Source organism: Sturnus vulgaris, chromosome 15 (genome assembly GCF_052056855.1).
Source record: "Sturnus vulgaris isolate bStuVul1 chromosome 15, bStuVul1.hap1, whole genome shotgun sequence".
NCBI lineage: Eukaryota > Metazoa > Chordata > Aves > Passeriformes > Sturnidae > Sturnus > Sturnus vulgaris.
The window spans coordinates 1,042,502-1,067,839 of record NC_142257.1 but is presented as its reverse complement, the minus strand read 5'-3'; the positions used below and the strand labels follow the sequence as shown (position 1 = coordinate 1,067,839).

At 48.1% G+C, this 25,338-nt stretch overlaps 1 protein-coding gene and 1 long non-coding RNA gene across 2 annotated transcripts in view; one reads left to right on the top strand and one right to left on the bottom strand.

The window, feature by feature from the left end:
- Window positions 1–11,821: 11,821 nt before the first annotated feature.
- Window positions 11,822–25,294, bottom strand: SPRY4 (sprouty RTK signaling antagonist 4). The gene is made up of 2 exons (XM_014888329.2): window positions 25,157–25,294; window positions 11,822–15,988 (listed from the first exon to the last, which is right to left on the bottom strand). The coding sequence occupies exon 2, from the start codon at window positions 15,940–15,942 to the stop codon at window positions 15,052–15,054; it is 891 nt and encodes a 296-aa protein (XP_014743815.2). The 5' UTR covers window positions 15,943–15,988; window positions 25,157–25,294; the 3' UTR covers window positions 11,822–15,051.
- The window catches only part of LOC148221945 (uncharacterized), a 56,445-nt gene continuing 52,480 nt past the window's right edge, over window positions 21,374–25,338 (top strand). Inside the window, exon 1 of the long non-coding RNA XR_015807101.1 lies at window positions 21,374–21,478. This is a non-coding gene — a long non-coding RNA (uncharacterized LOC148221945). The remainder of the gene's footprint in view (window positions 21,479–25,338) is intronic.

Here is a 25,338-nt window from a genome sequence, read left to right as displayed (position 1 = left end):
ACCTAAGGCAAGCTCCAAAATGCCGAGGGATGCAATTAAGGGAGCTGCCTTTTTTTTTTTTTTTTTTTGGAGATGCAATGCTTCTATTAAGCAACTGCTGCGGTTATGTCCCTGCTAATTGAAGTAAATTGCTTTCTGCCATCAAATTGGGAAGTTCCCCTTCCGATCCTAATGTGAGTTTAGAACATGATTTCCAGTCTTTAGTCTGCTTTTAGTGCTCTCCCTTTAATTAGTTCCCTGGATCCAGCTGATTCCTGCCAGCCTGCAGAGGTGGCATTTGGAGGACTCTGCTTCCTTTCAGGCCCAAAGGGAGCAGGAGGGATTTCTCTGCTGATTTTTGCTTTTCCTGTGTTGCTGGTGCCTGGCTGAGGCAGAGCTTTGGATCATTTTGGGGTTGGCTTCATCCAGGCAGTGGCCAGTGCTCCCAGTGTGGGCTCTGCATCCCCATGGCCACACGCTCAGCAGGAGGAAAAATATATTTAATCTGGTCCTGCAGTAAATTACTATTCTAGATTAGAAATGAAGACCATGAAGTGGGCATGAGTCACTCTATTTGCTGTGGTCACAGTTTTTCCTCTCATTAATCTTCTGTCCTGTTCTCACTCCGTGTTCTGCATGGGAGGGAAGATGGAGAATGGCAGCATCGAGGCTGTCCATGGCTCCTTGGACCCTGCACAACTGCTGGGATTTCTCATTTTAATTCTTTCCATCCTGTGGAGTATCTCAGTGTTGTCCCAAGAGTTTTGCAATAGCTGTGTTGAAAACCAAGGCTGTACTTGCAAGCAAGCACAGACCACTTGAATTTAAGCAGTGCAAAGCCATGTTTTGTATTTTGTAGAATCCCAGCCTGGTTTGGGTTGGAGGGGACCTTAAAGCTCATCCCATGCCACCCCTGCCATGGCAGGGACACCTTCCACTGTCCCAGGCTGCTCCAAGCCCTGTCCAACCCGGCCTTGGACATTTCCAGGATTCCAGGGGCAGCCCCAGCTGCTCTGGGTACCTGTGCCAGGGCCTGGCCACCCTCCCAGGGAACGATTCCTCCCTGACCTAAACCTGCCTTCTCTTTTTTTCAGCTCAGGATCATTCCTACTTGTCCTATCATTATTAAAACTGATTTCTTTACGTTAAGTCTAAATTGATTTCTAACTGGCAGAAAACTTAAGGGGGGGGGGGGAAGCACAGCTGAAATAACAAACAGCCCAAATAATGCTCTGGGAGGCAGGTGAGCTCTGGGTCCCTGTTAGGAGCAGGTGCTGTGAATTGAGCACTTTGGCTTGGTCCTGTTTCAGAGTTTAAAGCCAAACCCACTGCAGGCATTGGTGCTCATCAGGCTTTGCATTTTTCACTGGTGCTCATCGCAGGTTTTCACTTTCACTTGTGGGATGAGCAGATTTGGGTCACTCGTGGTGGCTTGAATTCCTGTGCCTGTGGCCAAGAGTCAGGAGAGAGGAGCCAGTTGTGCTCTGGACTGCAGCTCTGTGCTGTGATGACATGATCAAAACATTAAGGATCCTGCTTCTTGGGGAAATGCAGGAATCCAAAACATCTGGGCAGTTTGTTTGTGTGTGTTGCCTTCCTTCGTGCCTTTGTTCATCCTTTCCAATTACTGCTGCTAAGTATAAACTTAAAACAGAGATGAGGCTGAGCTTGTGGGGAACATATGGACAAATGGAAAATAAACAGCATGAGGAATTCCTGCCTAATGAGCTCTTGGATGATAAGATACTACTAAAAAAAAAAAAAAAAAAAAAAGAGCAAAAGAGGTCTGAGCTTTGCTTCTGTTGTAGCATGAGAAGAAAATTTCCCTAATGATGCTCAGCATCACTTTGATGCTGCAGTGCAGCATCTCCTTTGTGTGCTGCTGGGGACACCGTGCCCTGTGTCACTCTGGAGCCACTCTCGAGGTTCAGTCCAGCTGTGCTGGGCTCACAGATGGGTTTGGGCCGTGGTGTGCAGCCACCAGCTCTGGGAGGGGATGGAGTCACTGCCTCTCCGTGCTCCTGTTTCCCATCTCCCTCCTTGCACTGGTGATTAATTGCTGCAGATGAACAACAGGAACCGGCTCCTTCCTCCTCAGGTTCAAGGTTTGTGTCTCCTCCTTCCTGGCAGAAGAGGAGATGCTTCCTTGCTCTTGAGGCCAGAGTTGCCTCACCAGCTTTGCAGTTTGGTTGTGGTGTGGTTTGGTGGCTGTGGGATGATTTTTGGTGCCAGGATTTGGGATTGGCAGTTGCACTCTCTGGGAGTCAGGACAAAGCCATGGAATCACTGAGGCTGGAAATCTCTGAGATCATCAAGTCCAACCATTCCCCAGCACTGCCCATGTCCCCAAGTGCCACATCCACGTAGTTTTTGAACATTTTAGGTGTTCATCCCTGCTTAGCTTTGGCACCTGGCTCTGACACTCAGTGCTGCTGAAACTCCCTTGATGTTCTCAAGGTGGGGAGGCCCGAGGCAGGGATGAGGATGGAGTGTGGCACAACACATGGGAAGGGCAAATCCACTGCAAATACGAGTGAATAAAATAAAAAAAAAAGAAATAGGAATTCCTATAAATGTAGAAAAGTAGATTGAATGCATAGGAAATAAGAACAGAAATGTTTCTGAGGGGTCTCTGCCCGGGCAAGGCACTGTCAGACTGTGCTGGCTCTGCTGGGTGCTGGGGGTATTTATGTGATCCCAAAAAACCACGTTCAAGAAATGCAGCAGTGGAGTGTTTCCTTCCAGAGGGCAGGAATGCAGCTGGAAATGCCTCTATCACGCTCATCTCTCTGGCCAAAATGCTATTTAAGCATCAAACCACATGGACCCAAATGAGGTGGCAGGTTTCAGTTCAACTTGAACACAATTAGTTAAAAATCAAAGAGGCAAAAGCATTGTTTGTTACTGGTTTGTGCTTTTTTTTTCTTTTTTTTTTTTTTCCCCGGGGAAAATTGGGCTTCTTTAATTGGCTCAGCTGGAGAAAAAAAAAAAAAACCCAGATCAAACAGCGAGTGAGCTGGAACAACAAAGGAATGTCCTGGTATTTCTTTTTCCAAGTTTAGAAATGGAAGTCAGGGCAGCCTTGGGATTTGTGGAAATTCCTCAGTGCATTGTTGGGAGGTAGAGGAAGTGGTTTCGAGTTGAGCTCCTGGATTGTGCCTGGCGGAACGGGGCCAGTTTCCACTCGCCCGACTCCCGTTGTCCCAGAAGCTGCTCCTTGCAGCAAGATGATCCCAAAACATCGCCCCTGGCCACTGCAGGCACCTGGGGGGCTCCCGGTGCCTCTGCCATGGCGGCCAGCCTAGGAAAATACACGGAAACATTTTTCCATTCCTGCTGGTATTTCTTTCTTGCAGCTGCTTGGCGCTGTTGGAGTCAGAAAAGGTTCTTTTCAGTCTTTATCAGCTTCTGGAGGAATTCTTCCCATTTCTGTGCGAGCTGTTCGTGTAGAGATCAGAAGTTCTGGTGCCTGTTCCCCACAGCCACTGGGGTCATTTGATGACAAAAAACCTTTCCGGACCCACATCAATGTACTGAGAGGAGAGAGCTCCTGCTTTAAAGCGTGTGCTCTTCGTGTTCCTGCTACACCAGAGGGGTTTTTTTTGGTCGTTTTTGGGTTTTCCTTGTATTTTTGGCCAGCACAGCCATGCAGCTGGAGGGGAGAGCCTGTTCTACAGCCAGGACAAGGATGGGATGTGCTGTCCCCGGGGTCCCTGGGGGGAGATGTCCCCCTGCAGGGCAGGAAGCGAGAGCCCCGTGGGCTGCTGCCAAAAAAAAAAAAAACCTCTCCAGAACATCCTCCCAGCCCTGCTGAGCCGCGATGATTTTCACTCTGCTCGCCCTCACTTGGGGTTATTTTTCATTGAGGGTTGGCCCAGGAGTTTCTGGGTGCTGCCAGCTGTGGGGGTGATGATCCCAAAAAGTGCCCGATGTGGGGCAGAGGGGATGGCACACGGGGCAGTGATGGGTGTGGGGCAGAGGGGATGGATGTGGGGCAGAGGGGATGGATGTGGGGCAGAGGGGATGGCACCCACGGCAGTGGGATGTGCAGGGCTGTGATGCCAGGGCCCCTCCTGCCATGCTGCCCTCAGTGCCCACTGGGCACCCTGGCATGGGGAGGGATGTCCCAACCCCACCGTGGGCACCCAGGTGGTTTCCAGGGTCGTGCTGTGGTGGTTTTGAAGGCAGGGATAGATTCTGGATGGGGATGTGGGGATGCCCACATGGAGCAGCTGTGGCCAGTGCCCCATTGCCCTCCATATATATATAATATATATATTTATATTCCCCTTTTACACACATATATATATATATATTTATATTCCCCTTTTTTACACATACACACACACATATTCCCCTTTTACATATATATTTTTTCCATATGTGGTTGGTTTTCCTTTTTTTTTTTTTTTCCCTGATGTTTTAATGCAGTTTATTTCTACAGTCGCTGAAGTGCTTTGGATGTTAATAGGAAACAGTATCACATTTTTGTGTGTTTTGGGTTATTTGTCTCGGCTTTTATTAGGCTTGTCATGCAAGTCATCAGGCAAAAATGTAAAAGAAGAAATTCTGTGTGTGTGTGTGTTTGTAGTGGGGACCAAACCCAAGACCCATCAGTACACGATGCAAGGAATTGTTCTTTGTTTTCCAGGGAAATGGGGTCCCGGTATGAGGAAGCCCTGGGGGGCCATGAGTGGTACCTATTGTTTTATTTGTAAATAATATAAAATATTTAATATATCAGCGCTGCCTTCTGGCTCTGCCGTGGGGATGAGCTGATGCTGTTCCTGAAAGGGGCTTGGGGACCCCAGCACATCCCCCAGCAGGGCTTTTCTGCTGGGGTTTGGATAAATCTGAGCCTCGGGGGCTCCTGACTGGAGTGTCCCCAGTGCTGCCCAGTCTGGGTGCTGGGGCTGCCTCTGCACTCACAGGTACCCACTGAGGAGCTTGGCAGGGGTGAAAGAGAATTTCAGGAAGTTGTTTTCTTTATGTCAGTAAGGATGGATTCGATCTGAACAGGAACTCCAGCTCCAGGCCCTCCTTCCATAAAGGCACTGAGCTCTCTTTGGGTGAGTCAGGAGATGCTCTGCTCTTCCTGCAGCCACTTGCAGTGGTACAAAATAGCTCTAAACCCCTGTTTTGGTTCCATTCTCTCTCTCTTTTTTTTTTTTTTTTTAGTCCAGAACCCCTTTTTGTTGGTGTTTTCAGCCTTGTTGGCAGCAGGGTCCCTGCCTGTCCCCCAGCCCAGGGCTGCTCCAGCAGGGAGATGTTATTGGTGCTGAAAGGGGCTGCTGAGATGTGTCCTGTAGTCAGTGCAAACATCAAATTATAACGCTCCCAGTTGGCATTTCAGGGTTTTCAGCTCCCTTGTTCATCCCAAAGGATGTAATTTTGGGGGCAGCCTTTTTGTTGTAGCATAATCATTACTATAATAATTTCATTTCCAGTTCTTGTGGTGCAGCAACCAGGGAACCCAGAGGGAGCAGGAGCAGAGTTTTCTGAGCTGACAGCTGGGATTGTGTGCACGGAGCAGGAATGGCAGCAGAGGTGCTGCTGAGCACTCCCAGCTCATGGAATTGCTCCAGGCTGAGGGAGCTCCTGCTCTGCTCTGTCCTTCCATTAATGCTTGAGAAGCCACACAAGCCATCAGGGGCTGCTGGTGCTCCCTGACGACAAGGGCAAGGAAGGAGCTCTGACAGTAAAGGACAAGATTTCATCTCCCCTGAGCTTTAGGCAGTGTTTGTCATGTCTGGGTGCTGGGTAAGGCTCTGAGCTGCCCTTCCAAGGGCTGGCTGTTGGGATTTAGTATCAAACACCATTTTAGAGCACAGAATCCCAGACTGGTTTGTGTTGAACAGACCTTGAGGATCATCCAGGGACACCTCCCACTGTCCCAGGCTGCTCCAAGCCCTGCCAGGGATCCAGGGGCAGCCACAGCTTCTCTGGGCACCCTGTGCCAGCCCTGCCCACCCTGCCAGGGGAGAACTTTGATTTATTATCCTATGATCCTGTTAGTATTTCTATCTCCAAGTGTGAAGCTGGTGCTGCAAGCCCCTGAATGTGCCCGTGTGTAGCCAGTGCTCGACTTGGATGAGCTGCTCAGGGCTGGTTGGAGTGAGCCTGGGTGGCTTCTCTTGAAGCCATCTGAGATCCTGTTGTGTGAGGTTTCCACATAAAAATCCCTCAAAACTCGCTGTTCCTGGTTCCAGTTTGTGCATTCCAGTTCTAGCTGGGATGTGTGGGCTGAGCATCCTCCCCTCAGGGTGCAGCAGGGTTTGCACAGGCTCTGTCTCAGAGGGGTGATGTCCTTTCCTCCTGGGTGCTTGAGGGTGGGACTGGCCCTCCTGCAGCCTGGAGGGAGGAAAACTTTGGTTCTGAAGTGATCACAGCTCAAGATTATCACAGAATCACCAATGAGATTGGTTTGGGTTGGGAGGGACCTTAAAGCCCATTCAGTGCCACCCTCTGCCATGGGCAGGGTCACCTTCCATTGGATAATTTCCAAAATCCCTGGATGATGGTGATGGTCATGGTTGGTGTCCCAGTGTCCTGGCAGGCTGGGGCAGCAGAACAGACACGTTGGGAGAGCTCTGAAACATCGAGGTGAAAAAGAATTAGAATTAAGAGAGAAAAATCCTCATTTACTGAAGGGCCAAAGGAAGGAAGATGGGGAGAAGTTGTTTGTTAATAGTAAAGAATGAGCTTTTACAAAGACCTCGTGTCCAAAGCTCTGTAATTTTTCCTGGCATTTCCCATCCATTCCATTGTTAAGCCCTTTGCTGTTGGAAAACAGCGTCGGGCCAGGGCACTCGATGATCTCATCCCCGAGGCTTCTGCACTCGCCTCTGTTTACCCATCCCACAGCATTTGCTCCTCAGATTTGGTTTCCTACTTTGAAGAAAAAAAATAAGAAGGAAGAAGGAAAAAAAATGAGAGAGAGAGGAAAAAAAAAAAAATCTTTCATTTGTGCAATGTCTCCCCCCCGCCCCTGGCTCTGAGGAAAATAGCACCTCGGTGGTTTTCAAGGAGAGGATGGACCACAGAGCATTCCCACAATTTATAAGAGGAGACAGGAAGGCCTCAGTGACTCATAAACACTAACAGATTCTGTGTATGAGCTTCTCTTTGTTGTTTGTTATCCTTAATTTCATGGTTTTCCTTCTTTTGAGCGTGTTTGTGTATTTTAGACGATGCCATCATTTTGTCAGGACACTTTGTGTGTGGTTCCCACACAGGAGCAATGTTGTCTGCCTGATGGCTGGGCTCACAAAAATAAGACAGCAGCCAGTGGAAACCCTTGAGGGTTGTGTTTGGTGCCACATCCTGACACGGGGACCCTGGGACAGTGAGGCTGGGTGGGAGGGGACCCTTCCCTGGCTGATGGGAGAGGGTCAGGATGTCCTGTATGGGAGCAGGTCCTGCTCCAACGACCCCAAATCTGTCACTCACGTGGCACTGGGAGGCTCAGGGTGCCATGGCCAGTGTGACCTGGGTGCTGAGCTGCCCTCCTGAGGGTGCCTGTGCCCCACCTGAAAGTTGGGTGCATCTCTGTGCTGGTTGTTCCAGCATTTTTTCCTGATTTAGTTAAAAACCATCATTTGTCAGAGGGTTGGGATGAGTTGCTTAGAGCAAGGAGCTTTTCAGTGCTTTGTGTGGACGTTGGCTTCGTCTTGTCTTTGTTTTCCCCTTGCCACCCCACCAAAATCTCCCCCCTTGCTATTGCAGAGGGCACAAGCTGGCACCCACCCGTGGGGATGGTTAAATCCTGCTGGGCAGCCAGCACGTTGTAAGGCTCAGAGAAACCTCAGACAAGGCAGTTCATTCATGGAAGGCATTTCTAATTAATCATGGGATGGTTTGGGTTGGAAGGGACCTTCAGTCCATCCATTTCCAACCCCCTGCCCTGGGCAGGGACGCCTTCCACTAGCCCAGGGTGCTCCAAGCCTTGTCCAGCCTGGGCTTTCAGTTTAGTTAAGCCATGTAACCATCAGCTGTAGGGATTGCTGAGCAGTGATGTAAGATGTGCCAGGAGCTCAGAGATCTCCAAACCCTCTTCCCACTCCCCTCTGGATCTGGGGACAATACCAGTGCAGCTGTTTAAATATGCTCAAAAACTCAGAAAGAGAAGTAAGCCCTAAACTTTCCCAAGGTGGCTGAGTAATCGTGTTTGCTTTAGCATTTTAGTCCCCCAATTACCCAAGCCAAGGATATTGCCTCTTTAAACAGAGTTCAAAAAGCCCAAGAATTTTTTATAAATAGCTCACATCCTCTTGATAACAACCCCGCTGCTATTTATTGCCCACTTCCCCTCAGACAGACAGGTCAGAGCACTGAAAATCGCACTTCCCATGGAATCCAGAGGAACTGGGCTTTTCAGGTTCCTACAATTGTCATTCTGGGTTTCCTTTGCCGTTTACAGTGCTGGGCCAGGCTCACCCTGCAAAGGAGGGATTGTTAGGGTATATTGCTGCCTCCCTGGAGCCCTAAACCCCGTTTTCTGCTCCTGTCTTTGGGACCAGCAGGAAATCCCATTGCTTCCCAGCATCGAGGGGTCCTTCCAAGCCATTTTTTTAAACTCCAAACTTCATAGAGTTCTCTTTGGTGTTATTTTACACTCCCACTTTCCCATTCAGTCCAAAGGTGTGTGCTCAGAGCTGTCTCTTGCTGGAAGCAGGTGGGAGCTTCTTCCTGATGCTTCTCCTCTGTGGAGAGGGAGCTGCAGGCACAGGGAGCTGGGATTTGTTCTGCCCATAATTCCCAATAATCCAATCCCACTGGCTGTGCACCAGATTTCTGTGAAATCACAGAATCAAACAGCATGGGTTGGGTTGGAAAGAACTTAAAAACCATTAGTTCTAGCCCCTAGTACAGCTGGAGGTCTCTTAGCATGGATAGACATCCATGTAAATAAAAAAAAAAAAAGAATTTAGTTGTATTCCTAAGGATAATTTACAGGAATGTCAGGAGAGCTGGGCTCTTTGTCATGGGGCTGCTGAGGAGAACAGAACTGTAACTCCTCATCCTCAGACATGAAAGATGATGAAAAATTGGCTTTGGTGGGACTTTAGATGTGTTGGACCATAGACCCTGCAGGGTTGGAAGTGGAGGATCTGTGCTAATGGCTCAGCCTCTCCACGAAAAGCAATTAAATACTGTCACAATGAGGACGGAGTTTTAATTAATTAATTAATCAACCCATTCATTCTTTAGCATTTCTCTGGACACAGCAATTTCCCTGAAGGGACAGCATTAATGATTTCCTTGCCAGCTCAGAGCAGGGCATTTCTGCGTGGAGGATTTTGCTGCTCCACACCTGGAGCTGCAGAATGTCCCAGTTTCATTCTCTGACAATATCACGTTTCAGATTGGGAGCACCCAGTTACATAATGGCATCATAATCACAAACATCCCTGGCTCTGAGCACAGCAGGGCTGGATGATTTATTCAGAAGAGTTTTTCATGCACAAACTTGTATTTATTCCCTGTTGTAAGGGCAGGAAGATGTCAGTGGAAGCTGCAGCCTTATGGTGCTAATGGGGAGGACGTGGTTCAGTCTTGCCTCTCTTCAGCAATGCTGAAGAGTAAATTTTTAGGCTTTTTATGGAGAAATTCCAGTGCTTTTTGTGCTTGGGAGCACCAGCCTTGCTTGGGTTTGCAGAGCCCAGCTGGCCTGGGAGGGGAGCAGGAGGTGCTGAGGGGTTTGTCCTGCCCAGCCCCTCACTGCTGGTGTGGCAGGAGCCTGGCAGAGTGACCAGAAACCCCAGGAACTTGAAATCCTGGCTGGTTCTTGCCTCTTTTCTGGGTTTAAAGGCTCTGATGGGGTTGAATTGTGGTCCTGAGCCCACGTGAAATAAATGCAGCTGTTTACACCAGCGAGACACAAAGGCCTGTGATTTGGTTTTTATTTTATTTATTTATTTTTATAATTACCTTTTGAATATCTCCTCCAGTCACACCTTTGGCTGACTTTGGTTATTTTTTACTTGCCATTTACTCACTTTGTGCAGCAGCAGAAGCCTTGTTGTGTCCTGGATGGTTGTCCAGGGCTGTGATGGGCTCTGGTGGTCTGGGCATGGTCAGAAATTTCTGTGAAGCCTCTTGACCCCTCTTGTGCCTCCAAACCCGGTGTCCAGCTCTGCCCCTGGGCTCTGTCCCAGAGCCTCTTGGTGCCAGAGGAGAGCTGAGACCCTGCTGGAAGCTTTGCCTTGACCTCTGCAGCCATTCCCCCCTTGCCCTGAAAAGGGGGATTTGTGTCCCCTTTGTGTCCCCTGTGTGGGGACCCCCTCTGAGGACATCCCTGAAGTTTTACAGCTCAGCAGGAGCCCAGGGACTCAGAGCTCCCACGGGAGGTTGTTATGGGGAGGAAGTAAAAACAAAAGTGCAAAGGCAATTTATCTCTGTCCTGGCCATTTGTGTGCCACTCACAAAGAGGCCAAACTCCAGCCCTGGGTGCTGCTGTGGAGCCCTGGGAGGAGCCAGATGTGTGTCTGACCAGGGATGGGGCTCTCCATCCCTCACCCCATTCACACCCCACTAATCCCAGTGGGAGAAATGATTTATTACTGGGAAATGGTGCATTCTACAGCCTGTGCTTGTGGACTTGGTTTCCTTTTGAGAGTCAGTAACTGAAAATGATGTAAAAAAGGATTTAAAAAAAAAAAAAGCAGCTGATAATTCTGATAGATTTAAAAAATATTGCTCTAACATCTACTGCTCAAATCAAGCAGAGTGCTCTGGTTTGCTTCCAGCAGAGAGACATGAGTGTCGTGCTGGTTATTTTAAAAGCTTTATGTGCAAGACATCAGTTGGTGTTGCCAAACTCTTGATTTAAATTTATACATCCTGGCTCAGCCTGTTTGTTTAAAAAAAAAAAAAAAAAGAAAAAAAGGAAAACCATCCCCAGCATAACAAATTCAGCATCTTTTCCTTATTGCAAATTTTTTTGGCATCGGATGTCGTGATCTGCACAGTGTAGTTATTGTGTCTTTATCTGATCCATTGACTAATTCAACATTATTGTTTCAATAATATTATTTCAGGCCAGGTAACACACTCAGGTTACCTCTGTGATGACACAAAACATGGCACAGCTTCCAGTGAGTCACAGCTCCACAGTGTGTGCAAATAAATAACAGGAATGGTGAAAAATAACCCGGATCCTGTATTTTTAGCAGTCCAGTGTGATGCTGGTGACACATTTGGAGCTGGGGGCAGGAAGGGTGGTGGGTGCTGCTGGGTGGGAGCCCCAGGATGTGGCTCAGAGGGGTGAGCAGGGAGTAGGAGTTGGTCCTTGGCAGCTTTTTGCCCTTTTCCAAGGAGGAGGGGGGAGTTCTGGCTGCCCCCATGTCTGGGGTGGGCTCTGTGCCCACCCGTGGCCCCAGTGGGGCTGTTGTGCTGTGGAACTGCAGAACTGGAAAGGAGCAGCAGGGCTGGAATTGGGTCTGAAATGATGGTGGGGATTTTGTGCTTGGTTCTCTTCCATGAGTGTCCCCCTGGCACACCGAGGGCTGAGCCCCGTGGGAGGAGCAGCCTCTCATTTCCAGGCTGGTTTATTTTAGAGGTGTAGGGAAGGGGAGGATTGCTCCTACAAATTCACAGAGCAGGGCACCCCTCCTCCCTCAGCTGTTGCCTCTTCCCAGCACAGATAATTTGAGGGATAATTAATTGATGAGCCCCTCAAGTGCCAGGCTGTGGGGCAGAGTAACCCCAGCATCACCCTGAGATCCTTGGCAGGGCTGGACAGCATCAAAGAACCAATTCTGGGCTATCCTCTGCTTGTATTTTTAGAATAATTGCTATAAACATTCTTGGGAATTTTTTTTTGAAAGAACCACAACAGCCATTTATATATTTAACAATATATATTTATATATATATATAATTTCTAGATCAGTACATTCATCAGTACTTGTTTTTCTTCACAAACAGAAGAACTCTTACAATAGTAGACTTTCTAAAATAAATACTATTAAAATAGAGCTTCAAAATAAATATTCTATACAAAGAAAAACCTTCTGTGGTAACTTTTCAGGGGTGTACATGTGAGGGGGTGGTAAGAGGAGATGGGGGAAATATTTCTCAGGGTGTCAGAGTGTGGGAGGGGAAGGGAATACCCAGTGCTGGGAAGGGTGAGGGCACATCAGGGTGGCACAGCAGGTGCCCAGGGAGCACCAAATGTGGGATCTGCTCCTGGCACCCGGTGGGCACAGGGCTGTGCTGATGCTGTGTTTGTCATTTGGGGCCACTCTGCTCCTGCTGGGGCTGTGGTGGCAATGCCAGCACCCTCAGCTCCCCCCTTCTTGCTGTTGTGTGAGGGCAGAGGCAAAGCCTGGCATGACCCTGCCACGGCAATTATTAGCAGTGCAGGTGCCCTGCCATCCTCCTGCAGAGCATCTCACCTGTCCTCACCTGTCCTGCCCTGCCCTCCTGCCCCAGTGACCATCCCAGCACAGCCCTGTGGCTCCTGGAGGGGTTTGTGCTCATTAGCAGCTGTCCCTTCATTAGCAGAGGCTCTGAGCGTGGCAGGACAGCAGAGCTGTGACAGGGTGACAGGGTGACAGGGCACCGTGCCCGTGGCACAGCTCTGCCGTGCCAGGACACCCAAGTACCTTCAAAGGGAAGGGGGGGGGATGGAATATTGGGATGGGAAGAGCAGGAATGCCAAGGCTCCTGGTGGAGCTGTTCCCTGTGCCGTGCCTTGGGCTGGGAGCCAGGGGAGGAGGGGTCACTGTGCTACACTGACCGTGCTCTAACACATCCACAACGCTGGACAGGCATCACCAGGGCTGAGAGATGAAAACAAAGCATCAGAGAAATAGTTTACAGCTATGTACAATGAGAGGAAATGCAGCTGGGTGCTGGGGGTATGTACATGAGTGTAGATTGGCACAGTGGCAACCATTCCAGAGGTGCCTTTGCTCACAAGGACCATGCAGCCAGGCCATGGGCTCTGCCAGGGTGGATTTTCAGCACAGATTCCCCAGGGACAGAGGGTCAGAAAGGCAGAGCAGCCGTGGGTGGAGGCCATTTGGACACGTGTGGTCCCAGCAGAGGAGGGCAGCAGGTAAATGCCTCTCCTGCTGCCTTTTCTAGCTTGTTTGTCCCTTAGGAAAGTGATTTCTCTTATTAAATACAATATCTTATACATTCAACCAACAGGTCAGCTAGTTTGGGGTTGGTTTTCCTTTTATCTTTTCCCCTTCAATTTGTGCAAGATAATATAAATACAGCTCTGGATCCCCCTACCTGCTTCTTGGTGCCCACATACATTTAACATGAGGCTACCCTATAGGAACTGGTATCTGCTAACAGACATTACATCCTTTTTTTTTTCTATGATTCAGCATGTACAAGCTAGCAAGTGTTATAAATAGAAAAGTTTTTTGTTTTTTTTTTTTTAACTCCCCCCATTCAATAAATATCTACAATTCCATTGAGCTAAACCCCAAGTCATCCAGCTGAGCTGAATTCTGAAACCCCAAGACACCAGAGCCCCATCAGGGCACTCCTGCCAACCCCAACCCGTGGCTGTGTCACAACCAGGCCAAGGGGATTCCTGGAAATGCTACATGAGCTCTGTCTATTGCTTGTCTAATTAGAGATGACATTTCACTGTCACTGCTGTGCATTTACTGAGGAAATCTCCTCTAATTAAAAACACCAAGAGAGACTAGGTCAGTTTTTCTGCATGCAACAAGTACCTACCTACTCATGAGAGTGTTGCATGTTTGGACCAAGATTCTTGTTTAGCACCTTGTAGTTGTCAAGAGAGAAGGGTTGCAGCATCCTTGGGGAAGGCAGAACCAGCCCCAGGATGAGTGCAAGGACAGAGCCAATATTTGCATGCTGAAAATCATGGGCCCATTCCTTAACTACACTCTCTTCCTTCCCCTGGCTTTCCCTAGGGTGTGTTAACACTAAAATAAACATTAAAAGCATTCTTTACATTTAAAAAGACACACTTTTGTACAGAAGAGGCAAAAGTCAAACAGCAGCAATAGGGGTGGGGGAATGTGCTGTACTTCAAGCAAATGCCATTCACCCCCCAAGACAAAAACAAATCTTAATATTCAATGAGCAAAGAAGAGCTTGTTCCAGGAGGGGAGGTACTGGATTAAGATCCCTAGAAAAATACATCTCTGTGCATCGTACACTTAGGTTTGTGGGACTTCTTAGCAGAGCTTAAGAGGTTTAGAGAAACAAACCTTGCCCATCTTTGCTTTGTGGTGTGAGTTACATCCCCTTTGCTCTGGCCTGGGACAAATGGGATTGGCCACCATCCATCCTCCAGGGCCACCATCCTCCTGGAGCAGGGCTGTTCTGTGGGTGGAACGTTCATATTCCATGGAGTGGAACCTGATGCTGTGGATCAGCTCACGGGCAGGAGGACCTGGTGTTGGTACAACTGCCTGAACACATCCTGCTGCAATTCCTCCAGGAGGAGCAGCCCTGCTGCTTTAGAAAGAGGGTCCAAACCAGTGGATTGGGGTGGGATACACCCGAAGGGCAAAAGACCCTTCAATAAATGAAATGTAGCTTCGCTTCTGGTCCAAAATTCCTTGAGGGATGCAGAAAGCTTTTGAGAAACGGGTACTTTGTGTGCAACCAGCCCTTGGAGTGGTGTCAAGGAGGGTGGAGGGAGCTCCCCCATCACCTTCAACAGGCTGCTGGGAGCAAGCTGGGGTTTGGAAGGAGACAGGAAACAAGTAGCCTGCCCTGAATCCGAATTCAAAGCAGCTTTTTGCAGCTGGGAGTGGGGATTGGTGCCTGCCAAGCGAGCAGTTAATGGTTCCTGTGGTGTGCAGGCCTGGTGAGCAGCCATCCATCCAAGCTGGGAGTTTTTCAGCAGCTGTACTTCATGGTGTACATGGGTTTGCAGCCTTCACTCTGCATTATTAACATTCCTCCTTTGGCCCCATCCATTTCAACTGCGACCAGTTCCAAAAACCCTGAATAACCCAAAGTGCTTCAGTTTGTGGAAATAGTTCTTCTGCTTTCTCCGAAGGCGAGAGGCTGACGCTCTCCTCAGAACACAGGTTATTTAAAAGAGCCACGGAGCATCCTCCCAAACTATTAAAAGGGCTTTTCTGCCCCTTTGCTCTCGGGCAACGCCTTGCAAATGACACTGTTTGTGTTTTTGCACCTGCATCCGGGCCGGCTCACCTGGTCGTAGCACCTCTGGGACAGCTTGACGCAGCCCGTGGCGGGCAGGTAGCAGAGCAGGCAGGGCAGCACCAGGGACAGGGCGCTCATGAAGGACCAGCGGGCACAGCAGTTGGACTGGGAGCAGGAGCAGGGGTGGTCGGCACACGTGCCCTCATCATCCTCGTTGGTGCAGTGGTAGAAGACGCCCTTGACCAGGCACATGCAGGTGGAGTAGTTGACCAGGTTCTGCGCCGAGCACAGACACTCCTGGTTGCACACCCAGCAGGATGGCAGAGTCCTGGGCAGGGCACACTCCTTGCACTTGCACTTCCCACAAGCCTCACACAGCAGGAAGTGTTTGTCCAGCTCCTGAGCCACGGGGCCCTTCGTGTCCAGGGGTTTGCAGTTGATCGCCTTGGGCTGGATGCGAACGGCGCGCGGGGACGACTGCTCTGCCACGGGCACCGGGGCCATGTGGTCCAGGAGCCTCTGGTCCGAGGATGTGCTGCTGCTGCTGCTGATGGAGCTGGGCCGGCCGCTGAAGGAGATCCAGGGGTGGGTGACATCCTGCTCGCAGCGCTGCGGGTGCTGCCCGCTCAAGCCCAGTTCGTGGGGGGCTCGGGGTCGTTTCTGGGGTGCCTGGGAGGCGCTGGGGTTGTCGGTGTAGTCGTTCTCCATGTGGGTGGTCTTCATCTGGTCGATGGGCAGGATGGTGAGCGGGTGCTGCAGCCGCCCGTAGGGGATCCTGCTGTCCAGCAAGGGCTGCACCATCACGGAGTTGGGGACCACGGTGATGTTGTGAGGAATCCGGGGCTCCATGGAGAATTCAGTCTGGCTGCCGGGGGAGAATCTGTGCTTAAGGGTCCTGGGGGAAGGGAAGGAGAAAGAAAAGGGGTGAGGGAGAGAGAGAGAGAGAGAGAGAGAGAGAGCATCGTTATTGTGGTGTCCTGCAATGGCAGCCCTAAAGGGCTCCTCACTGAGGCTGGCTGCTATGCTGAAGGTCTTGTAAGGTCAATTTGTGTCCAAGGGAGGCAGAGCACTCAGGTACAGAGTGCCTCACTCCTCCTTTGCTGCCGTGTCCCTCTCCCTGACCTTGGCCATCTATAGCTGCTCCAGCCCTGGGAGGGCTGTGGTCACTGCAGGCTCCTGAAGAGCCCACTCATGGTTTTACTGAGGAAAAGCACATCCTGAGGCTGCTGGTGTACGTTCACATGTGGTTTTGTCAGCAAACTTCCTGAAATGACTTCTCTAAACTTTGGAGGTTTTCCCCGATTGACCCTGCTCCCTAAAAAGCCTGGGGCAGGATTGTGGCTTTGTGGAAGCCTTGGCCTGGTACGAAGGGGGCTGAGCACCTGTCCTTGCTAACCAAGGAGCTGCCTGTGTGAGGAGGGCTTGAATTTGGTGAGGAAGTTTCCCCTCTCCGTCAGGACCTGCTGGTTCCAAAGGTTTTATCCCTCCCACGGGAGGTGGAAGTGCTTGCTCAGCACTTTGTCTGGTGGCAAACCAGGGTGGGTGCAGCTCCCAGGAGAGCTCAGGCTGGATCCATCACCTCACACAGGTAATGAGACACTCGTGCAGCCCACTAAGTGCACTAATATTTAGCTGAAGTGCTGTTTACCAGCCGCTCTGGCTGAGCCGTCAGTGCCGCAGTTTCTAATTTCATTGAAAGAGTGCAATTTATCCTGGAGTCAATCCAAAGATTCAGCAGTGGCGTAGGATAAGAAACCACAGGAAGTAACTAAACTTAAATCAAAGAACGGAAACGAGTCAGTTCAAATTTAGAAAGTGCACATTGTTTTCTAGTAGATGTGCCATTTCCTCACGGGGTGACCTTTATTCATAAATAATATAATGCTGGAGATCAGTTGAAAGAAGGGGTGAGTAAAGCTTCGGTCGCAGGAGGGGAAAAGCTGCTGGTATCAAGAAAAAAGAAGTAGTGAACAGCCTAAGGCATTGCCAGTTTTTTGTGTTCAACAAACAAATTAACCTTCTGCAGCAGCGTGAAAGATTTGGACTTGGCAGCTCTGGTTTAACAGCTGGGCTCGGTGATCCTAAAGGTCTTTCCCAACCTAAATGAGTCTGTGATTCTATGACTTTAATGTCACAGCAGTGGGAAAAAGGAAAAAAAAATGCATCCAACTACAACCAAATAATGCATGAGAAGTGTAAATGTGCGTGCACTGCAAGAGCACATCTCCCCTAAAACCAACAGGACACCTCAAAAATCGGAGCAAGAACCGATTCCGCATCCTTGGAAGAAGAAGGGGAAGCTCATTTTCACCCCCTGAAAAATGCCACCAGAGTCCACTCTTCTATTTGTAAATCGTTGCTTTGATGGATCACTTGGCATTTGGGGTTGGAGAAGTGCCAGTTGTGCCAGGATCAGTGGGAGGGAGGGCTGAGCCCGTGGGCAGGACGGCACATTCCGGGTCCCCTTTGTCCCCTGCCCCACAGCAGCAGGAAGAAATGCTTTATTAGCAGTAATGATGATTATTGTCATGCAGCCCTTATGCTGCTTCTCTTCCCCAGTTAAAATTCTCTGCTGGGTCTTAGCCATTCATTCGGATTTTTTTTTTTCTTTTTTATTTCATTATTCATAGCTCGTTGACATCCTGACTGGAGGAACAAGAGAGTTTATAAAGCATCTCTTCCTAGTTACTGTATGTAAAAAACAAAGAGAAGCAATGATTCTGACAACTATGGGGCGTGCAGAGGGAAAAGAACTTGATTTTCTTTTGTGCATCAGCATCCAGTGTCATGATATAAAAAGTATTTGCTGCGAGTCAGAGTTTAGCAAAATCATCAGTTCTGTATTGGCTGCGTGTTACATTTGCAGGGAGACTTTGATTCCAGTGTGGGTTTGATTTTTTTGGTTTTTTTTTAAGGAGAGAGATGCAGCTGTTTTGGTTGCCAAGAGTAAGAGCAGCAGAGCTGATCTTAGATGGAAGGTAGCTGGAGGAAATGGTGGCAGTGCTGCAGGGTGTTGAGCTCCTCCTCAGCCCTGCCTTGGGCATCTCTCTGCCCACTGCCACTCGTTACCAACTCCCAGGAATCTGCTCCATTCACCAGATTTCCCTGGGATCCGTGCAGAACCATTGGAAGGTGTGGAGCAGAGCTGCTCAGCCCAGGCACTGAGCTGGTGCATGTCCCCAGCGTGTCACCCGTGCCCAGGGTGGCACCCAGGCTTCACATTGACTCTGCCACGGTCCAGGGCCAGTGATGCCATCACACAGAAATGGTGTCACCGCATTAATTTGGGGAAGGATTAGAGCCAGGCCACTCCTAAAACACCCCCTGTGCACAGACGGGGCCTCATGGAGGCAGATGTTAAAGATGGCTTATCTGAGATAATGCTAATTAAGATTTCAGTTAATTACCACAGCAAGGAGATGGACCCACACGTCAGGAGAGTTAATGATAGAAGTTTTTCATCCTCTTTTTTTGCTGTAATACAACTTCAAATTCTTTTTCATAGACAAACTATTTCTGCAGGACAAGGGGAAGGGAAGCCTGACATGGTGAACTCAGAGACCCTGCAGATATCTGGGTACAGGATCTATTTGGATAAAACCTGTGGAGGGAAAAACAGCCAAATGAGAGCTGGCTCTCCCAGTTCCCAGAGCCCTGCCCTGGACACAATGTCCCTCTGGCTCAAGATCACCTTTAAGCCACCACACTTTTGCACCCTGACAGGTTTTGGTGGTTGGACACGTGGTCCTTCATTTTTTGCCCTGCCCTCTCTTTCCAGAGAAGGTTTCCACAGTGAACTGCTCTCCCCTTCCATGCCACTCTTAACAGACAGACGTTTCTGATATTTATGGAATTTTCCAAGGACCACGACTACACTGCTGCTGCTGGCCTTGTCCCCAGCAGTTCCAGCAGTGCAGGGAGATCTCTGGTGACAGATCCAGGTCACACACCTCGAGTGCTGGGCTCAGAGGCTGCTGTTCATCCTGCCAGGAGGCTCCTGTCCCCTGGCACCTGCCCAGTGACAGCCCTGGCACCATCCCCTGCTGCAGCTGCCCCAGTGCTGGTCTGTGTGCTGTGAGCACCTTTCCCTCAGGTGTTCGTGTCCCAGGACAGGGGAGGGGTCAGGGAGGGACCCTGGAGCTGTGGGGGCTCACACTGCTCCACCTGTCCTGGCAAAGAGGAATCCAGAAAAGAAAATCCTCAGGTTAAGGATTTGTGGTGGGGCAGAATGCTGCTGTGGAGGCTGGGATGTGCCTGATGGGGCCTCGTGACTTCCCTGGGTGATGCTCCAGGACATCACAACTTGACTTTTTCTGCTGGATGTGTACCCAGAGCAGGGCAGCATCTCCTTCACCTGCCCCCCCAAAACCCACCACACACGTGGGGTGTTTGCTCCCAAGGATAACATTGCCTTCAGCAGCAGCACTGCTATCTGAATATATAAATGAATATATAAACTGAATTTATAAAGCTTATCCCAGCCCAGATCCCAAATCAAAGTTAATATTTGGGGTAACCTGGCAGAAGTTTAGACCTTGAAAAAGGACAAGAAGTGTGTAACCTTAGGGATTTTTGTTGTCCACTGCACTAATCCTGACTGTAAATTGCATTTCAATTGAGGAAAAAAATCCATACAGCACACAAAATTAATTAGTTTTTGATCATAGGTAATTACAGATGTATTACAGCATTAACACAGGCACAAGTTCATTGGTTGCAACTGTACAGATATTTTCTTGAAGTAGACAACAGGAAGAAAAATTCATGGCTATGTTCTTACATAGGGAATTTTTCATTCTTTGGAGGAAACAATGAAGTTCTTTTCAAGGCAGCAAACTCCCATGTAGAGAAAAATTTCTCTTCCCCCATGACCGTGCAGTCACTCACCACATACAATTTTCAAGTTAAAATATACTTCTTTCCAAGGGAGTAAAATTGGACTCAAAAGTCAAGTTCATACACGTGTTGCAGTGTTTGTTCCATCTCTTCATCAAGATATGGCCAATCTGAAATTACTGTTCTACTGGGTAATTGCAAGTGCTAAAGTTGTAGGAAACCGACTGTTATTGTAAAGGGTTTTGGTATTATTTCAGACTCAAAAGTTTTGTAGGATTTTGAAGTCAGCTTAAATTAAAACAAAAGGCATTTTATGTTTTAATAGGATTTTGGATTTGCCTACATCATTTCAGAGAAAGCTTTGTCTTGTAGGCAATTCCATGAGAAAGTCACTTAAACCCTCAGGAAAACTCGTTCTCATTAATGGCTTCAGAACAAGTTTTGAAATAATAAGGTTCTAATATCTTTATTTTCAGAGCGGAGTTGGGCAACAAAGTTACTGAAAAATAAAATGGATCTTGACTTAAAAATCCAGTGAGTGCAGAAATATATAATGTTCCTATCTGAGTCACCCTTTGGTTAGCAATTTTAATAAGTTCTTTCTCACATATTTAACAATATTCGAGATGTTTGTGGTAATGAAAGAATAACGAGGATAAGGGATTTAAATCTGGAGGAGGGTCCCATGTGGAAGCAATCCTGGGCTGCCACATCCCCAGTGCAGCCAGCAGGAAAAAGGGAAAAGCTTCCATGAGCTCCTCCTCTGCAGCCAGCAGAGGTGCCACAGTTTCTAAAACATCTTTATAAACCAACCCTTTTTGGACAAGGGATGCTGCCGTGGAAATGTCCAAAGGGGGAATCTCAAATATCCCAGAAAACCAAAAAGCCCCAGATGTGCTGCTTGGGGTGTGTTTGCTGAGAGAAACCCCTGGGGAGGGCAGGGAAGTGATGCAGCCACCAAACCCCTTCTGTCCTTTGCCAGCTGCGTGCACCAGATCAGGAGCCACTTATCTCTGTCTAATTAATTACACCTTAATTGCACCTCACGAGCAGCCTGTCCCTTCTGTTGTGTCTGACAGCACGGTGGCAGGAAGAGCAGTTTGCCTCAGCAAACCAAGATTTCTGCTGGGGTTGTTGGCACTGGATTGTCCCTCTCCATGTCCTGTGACATCCCCGGTGTGCCCTGGAACATCAGGGAGCTGCTGACCCTGCCAGTGGTGCCATGCTGCCCTTTGCCAGGGGCTGGTGGCCACCTCTGGGACCATTCTATATATTATATATCTTATAATTAAAATGGTTCTGATGGCATGGAGAGCACTGGTGCACAAAAAGCCACCTTCTTGTAATAGAATTGTTAAGGTTGGAAAAGACTTTTGGGATCATCAAGTCCAACTGTAAACAGAATAAAGCAAATTTGATACTTCAACATGAACTTTCAATCACAGGTTTCCAAGAATTTTCCAACTACTGAAGCATCAGAAGCTTTTGTGAAGAAGGGAAGGAGGAATTGCCATGGATGGATGAAAGCTGAGCCCTGCACTGGGACTGGGTAAGAGCTGAGCTGCTCATTTGGGGATCTGCTTTGGGTCAGACCAGACAGCTCTGAATCTTGGCACCTGCAAAGGGATCACAGTTTCTCTTGGTTACTGATATAGACCTGGGTTAGATTGAATTTTAGGAAGGAATTGTGAGGGTGAGGAGGCCCTGGCACAGCCCAGAGCAGCTGTGGCTGCCCCTGGATCCCTGGCAGTGCCCAAGCCAGGTTGGACATTGGGGTTTGGAGCAGCCTGGGATGGTGGAAGGTGTCCCTGCCATGGCAGGGGTGGAATGAGATGAGATTTAAGGTCCCTTCCATTCCAAACCGTTCTGTTCTCCATTATCAATGCAAAAGTTGAATTATCCTCTGGGAGAGTTGTGACAGTCACCCATTAACAGGGACACAGAGACAGCAATAGCTGCAGTAAATGCACTGCAGAAATTGGTTTATTTTCTTTGCTGGATGGGACACAGGAATTTCTGAAAATACAGTGCAAGAGGAAGAAAACAAGAAAAGCACAGAGTATTTAGTCTTAATACAGGAAATGATCAGAATTGATAGCCATACACTTGGAAGCAGGATCATGCCAGGGGTGGGCACATACATTTCAAGGCCTGTGCAAAGCAACACAGCTCAGAATGGAGGTGACAAATCTGATCTGTCACCACCACTCTGTCTCCTCTGGTTTGGTTAAAAAGCTCCTCTAAAAATGTTGGGCAGGGCAGGGATGCTGAGGGGACAGGACAGGGATGCCGAGGGGACTGGGCTTGCTCCCACCCAAGTGATCAAGAAAAGATTATTGATCACAAATCCTTCATTGATCAATAAAGGATTCGTGATCAATAAAGGATTTGCTCCCCAAGGCCCAGCAGAGGAGGAGCTGGAGACAAGGGAACAAATTCTGCCCCTGCCTTTGTTTGGGGTTGAGGACATGCTCTTGTCCAGGCCTGCCAGCAGTGACAAGGGACACACTGCTGCTGGTGCAAGCCAAAGGGTTCAATTAAAGCTTTTAATGAGGAAGACTACACTCAGAGGTAGTTAAAGGAGACCTTGCAGCAAGCACATGTTTTTAATGTGGGATTAAGAATTATTCATAAGGTTGGAGTTCATTAAGACTGAGTTGAGCTGTCTGGGTTTGAGTCGAGCTGTAAATGCTTCGAAAAAAGGAAAAAAAAAAAATACATTTTTCCCCTGAAGTGTATTTTAATATTAACAAAATATTGACATTCATTCTTTTTGTTCCCCTCCTTAGCAGCCTTATCTAGCTAAGGCCAGCTAGAATCTTCTCTACAAGTAATAAGGCAGGAAAAAAAAAAAAAAAAAAAAAAGAGAAAGCTTATTAGGGAAACCTGCCATTTTTAAAATGAGACACTAAATTCTTGCCAGAGCGTGGAAATTCAGGAGCTGGGAAATGAGACCTGTAGACTTCCAAGAAGCTGTCTCTGTCCAGCTAAAGTCTGTTCCTATGGTGCGAGTGAATAAAGCACATTTTGGCCCACTAGCATTCAGATCTCTGGGGACTTGAATTTCTCAGTCAAAGCCTTTAACTGGACAAAAACATTTCTTTTAAGGTCAGAAAACGAAGCTCAAATATGATCTGTTAAGCTAATGGTACTAAATGATGACCTTATTAGAAGGATTGTAGATTTTCTTGAGGAAATACATTGTATTTCATCGAAAAAAGGATAAAAAAACCACAACACTTGTGCAACTGTTTGCCTATAAAAACACAGATTTTACTACTGGGCTGAAGCTGGAAAGTTGTATAGCAATATGATGAATGAATTTTTTTTCTTTCACATTTAATTTTTTGAAAACTGTCAGAACTGGTTATTGATTATTGCTGTAGTGTTGTAAGGGATGTGAATTTTATTTCACCGAAGTCTGAGGACAGAATTTTTTTTGAGTGGGGGATAGGAATTGCTTTTTGAGATGTTCCATTTCCCAGTACGATTTGGGAATTAGTCATGATTCCAGGAAAACAGCTTTTGTTTTGCTGTTTTAGGAGGAGAACAAATAATTTCTCCCTTGCACATACCTCATGGAGAATTTCAAAAGGACTGCAGTATTCAGAAATGGTCCTTTTAATTTTATAATCCCAATATAGAGTCCCTTCCAGCAAGGGGGAAAACACAGTAGCCCATGGAAAAAGGGCACATTTATCAACGAGACATCCCCAGTGGGGTTCCAATAACTGAGAACAACCCCTCCTCCTGCTATCATTCATTTTTATATGGACAAGGGGGAAGCCAGTCATCAGGATCATTGTGATTCCGTGCACAAATTGGAGCTTTATTCTTGAACCCAAAATAAAGGCAGAGAAGGGGAAGCTTTAATATTGGGAAAGCTGCGTTTCCCTTCACCTAATTAAACAGCAATTTCTCTCCATGCTGTCCCCTTGGCATGGCATGGAGGAAAGGCAGCAGCTGGAGAAGTTTTAAAGAATCTAGAACGTGCCTTTTCCACTCTGGATAATGCAAGGGGATGCTTTTCTCCTTCACCCTTTAAAGAAAAACTTGGGGCTATAAAAGGTTGAAATGAAGAAATCAGACCCTTGGGAACTGGAGGTAAAAGAGGGAAGCCTTTCCCCCCGTGATATTCCTTTGCACTGCCATTTCCAAGGTCTGCATTCCCAGTCCTGCTTTCCTCTAAGACCTTTGTGCCTTTCCTATGCCCCTTTCTGCTTTTTCCATTCCCCTCCTGATAATGAATTTTCAGAACATGTCGTCTCTAGGCTTGTCTTTCTCCTGTGACGCCAGGACTGGTACCAGAAAATAAAATCCTGGCTTATCTTTGCTACGCAGTTGGGAGGAAGGAGCAGCCAGCACAGGTTTTCCCTCCATATATAAAATATTTCATATATTAGATGAAGTTATTCCAGGTACACATTTGTATTACTCATCTAGCCTTTAAAACACAGCATCCATCCAGATTTAAAGCAAGTGTACAGCAAGACAGGGAAGAGCAGGGATGGAATAAGGCACTGAGGCCAAAAAAATGGAAAAAAGACTTGTATGAAATAAAATGAAGAGCAAAGCTCATGCAGGAAAGGTCTGACACATGAGTGGCTGATTTCTGAAGTGTCCTATTATGGAGACAGCTAAAAACTACTTGACACTCACAAGACAAGGTTTTGGAAAAGAGAGGAAATGCGGATAATCCATTCCAAAGCAAGGAAGATCCAATTCTGACTTGTCAGCCCAGGTGACCATGTATTTATGCTCCTTTTCGGGGAAGGAAGAAGGGATGAAGGAGAAGACATCCCATCAGCAGGAAAAAAAAGCCACTTATTCTGCTGTAAAAGCCTGCAAACAAACCCGACCCAAGTGTGCTGAAACCTGCCTGCCATATATGTACAGCAAATGCAGATGTTGATGGGAGAAGGCAGAAAAGAGGTATAAATCAGAGACGCAGGGACACAAATGGAAATTCTGCAAGAAACAGGATATTTCTCCAGAATGCCAAGTCTCTTTTAGGCTGGGAAGCACCAGGCAGCTCTCCACTGTACATCATTATAGATAATCACTGTTAGAAAAGTCACGGCCAGAAATATGCTCGTGATCAGCGATCTGTAAGGAGCAGCCGAACACATCTAGAACGAGCGCAGGATTTTCCCTCGGGGAGCAGGCTTTGCCTTTTTCTACTTAAAACATTTTAACAATTGCTCGCAAGCACCGATCTCGTACTTACTTTAAATAATTCAGCTAAGACCATCTCTCCATGGGCGAGTTAATCCCAAATGCGAGGCGGACGAGGGGGCCGGACCTGGGAGAACGCTGGCAGGAGCGGCTGGAGCTGCGGGCAGGGACCTGCGAGCGCGGCGCTGTCAGCGGCGCTGCACCCGCCTGCCTGGGAAAATGGCTATTTTATGA

What these genes read in the sequence shown, in the direction of transcription:
- SPRY4 (XM_014888329.2), bottom strand. Translation starts at nt 15,942, where the DNA reads ATGGAGCCCCGGATTCCTCACAACATCACCGTGGTCCCCAACTCCGTG.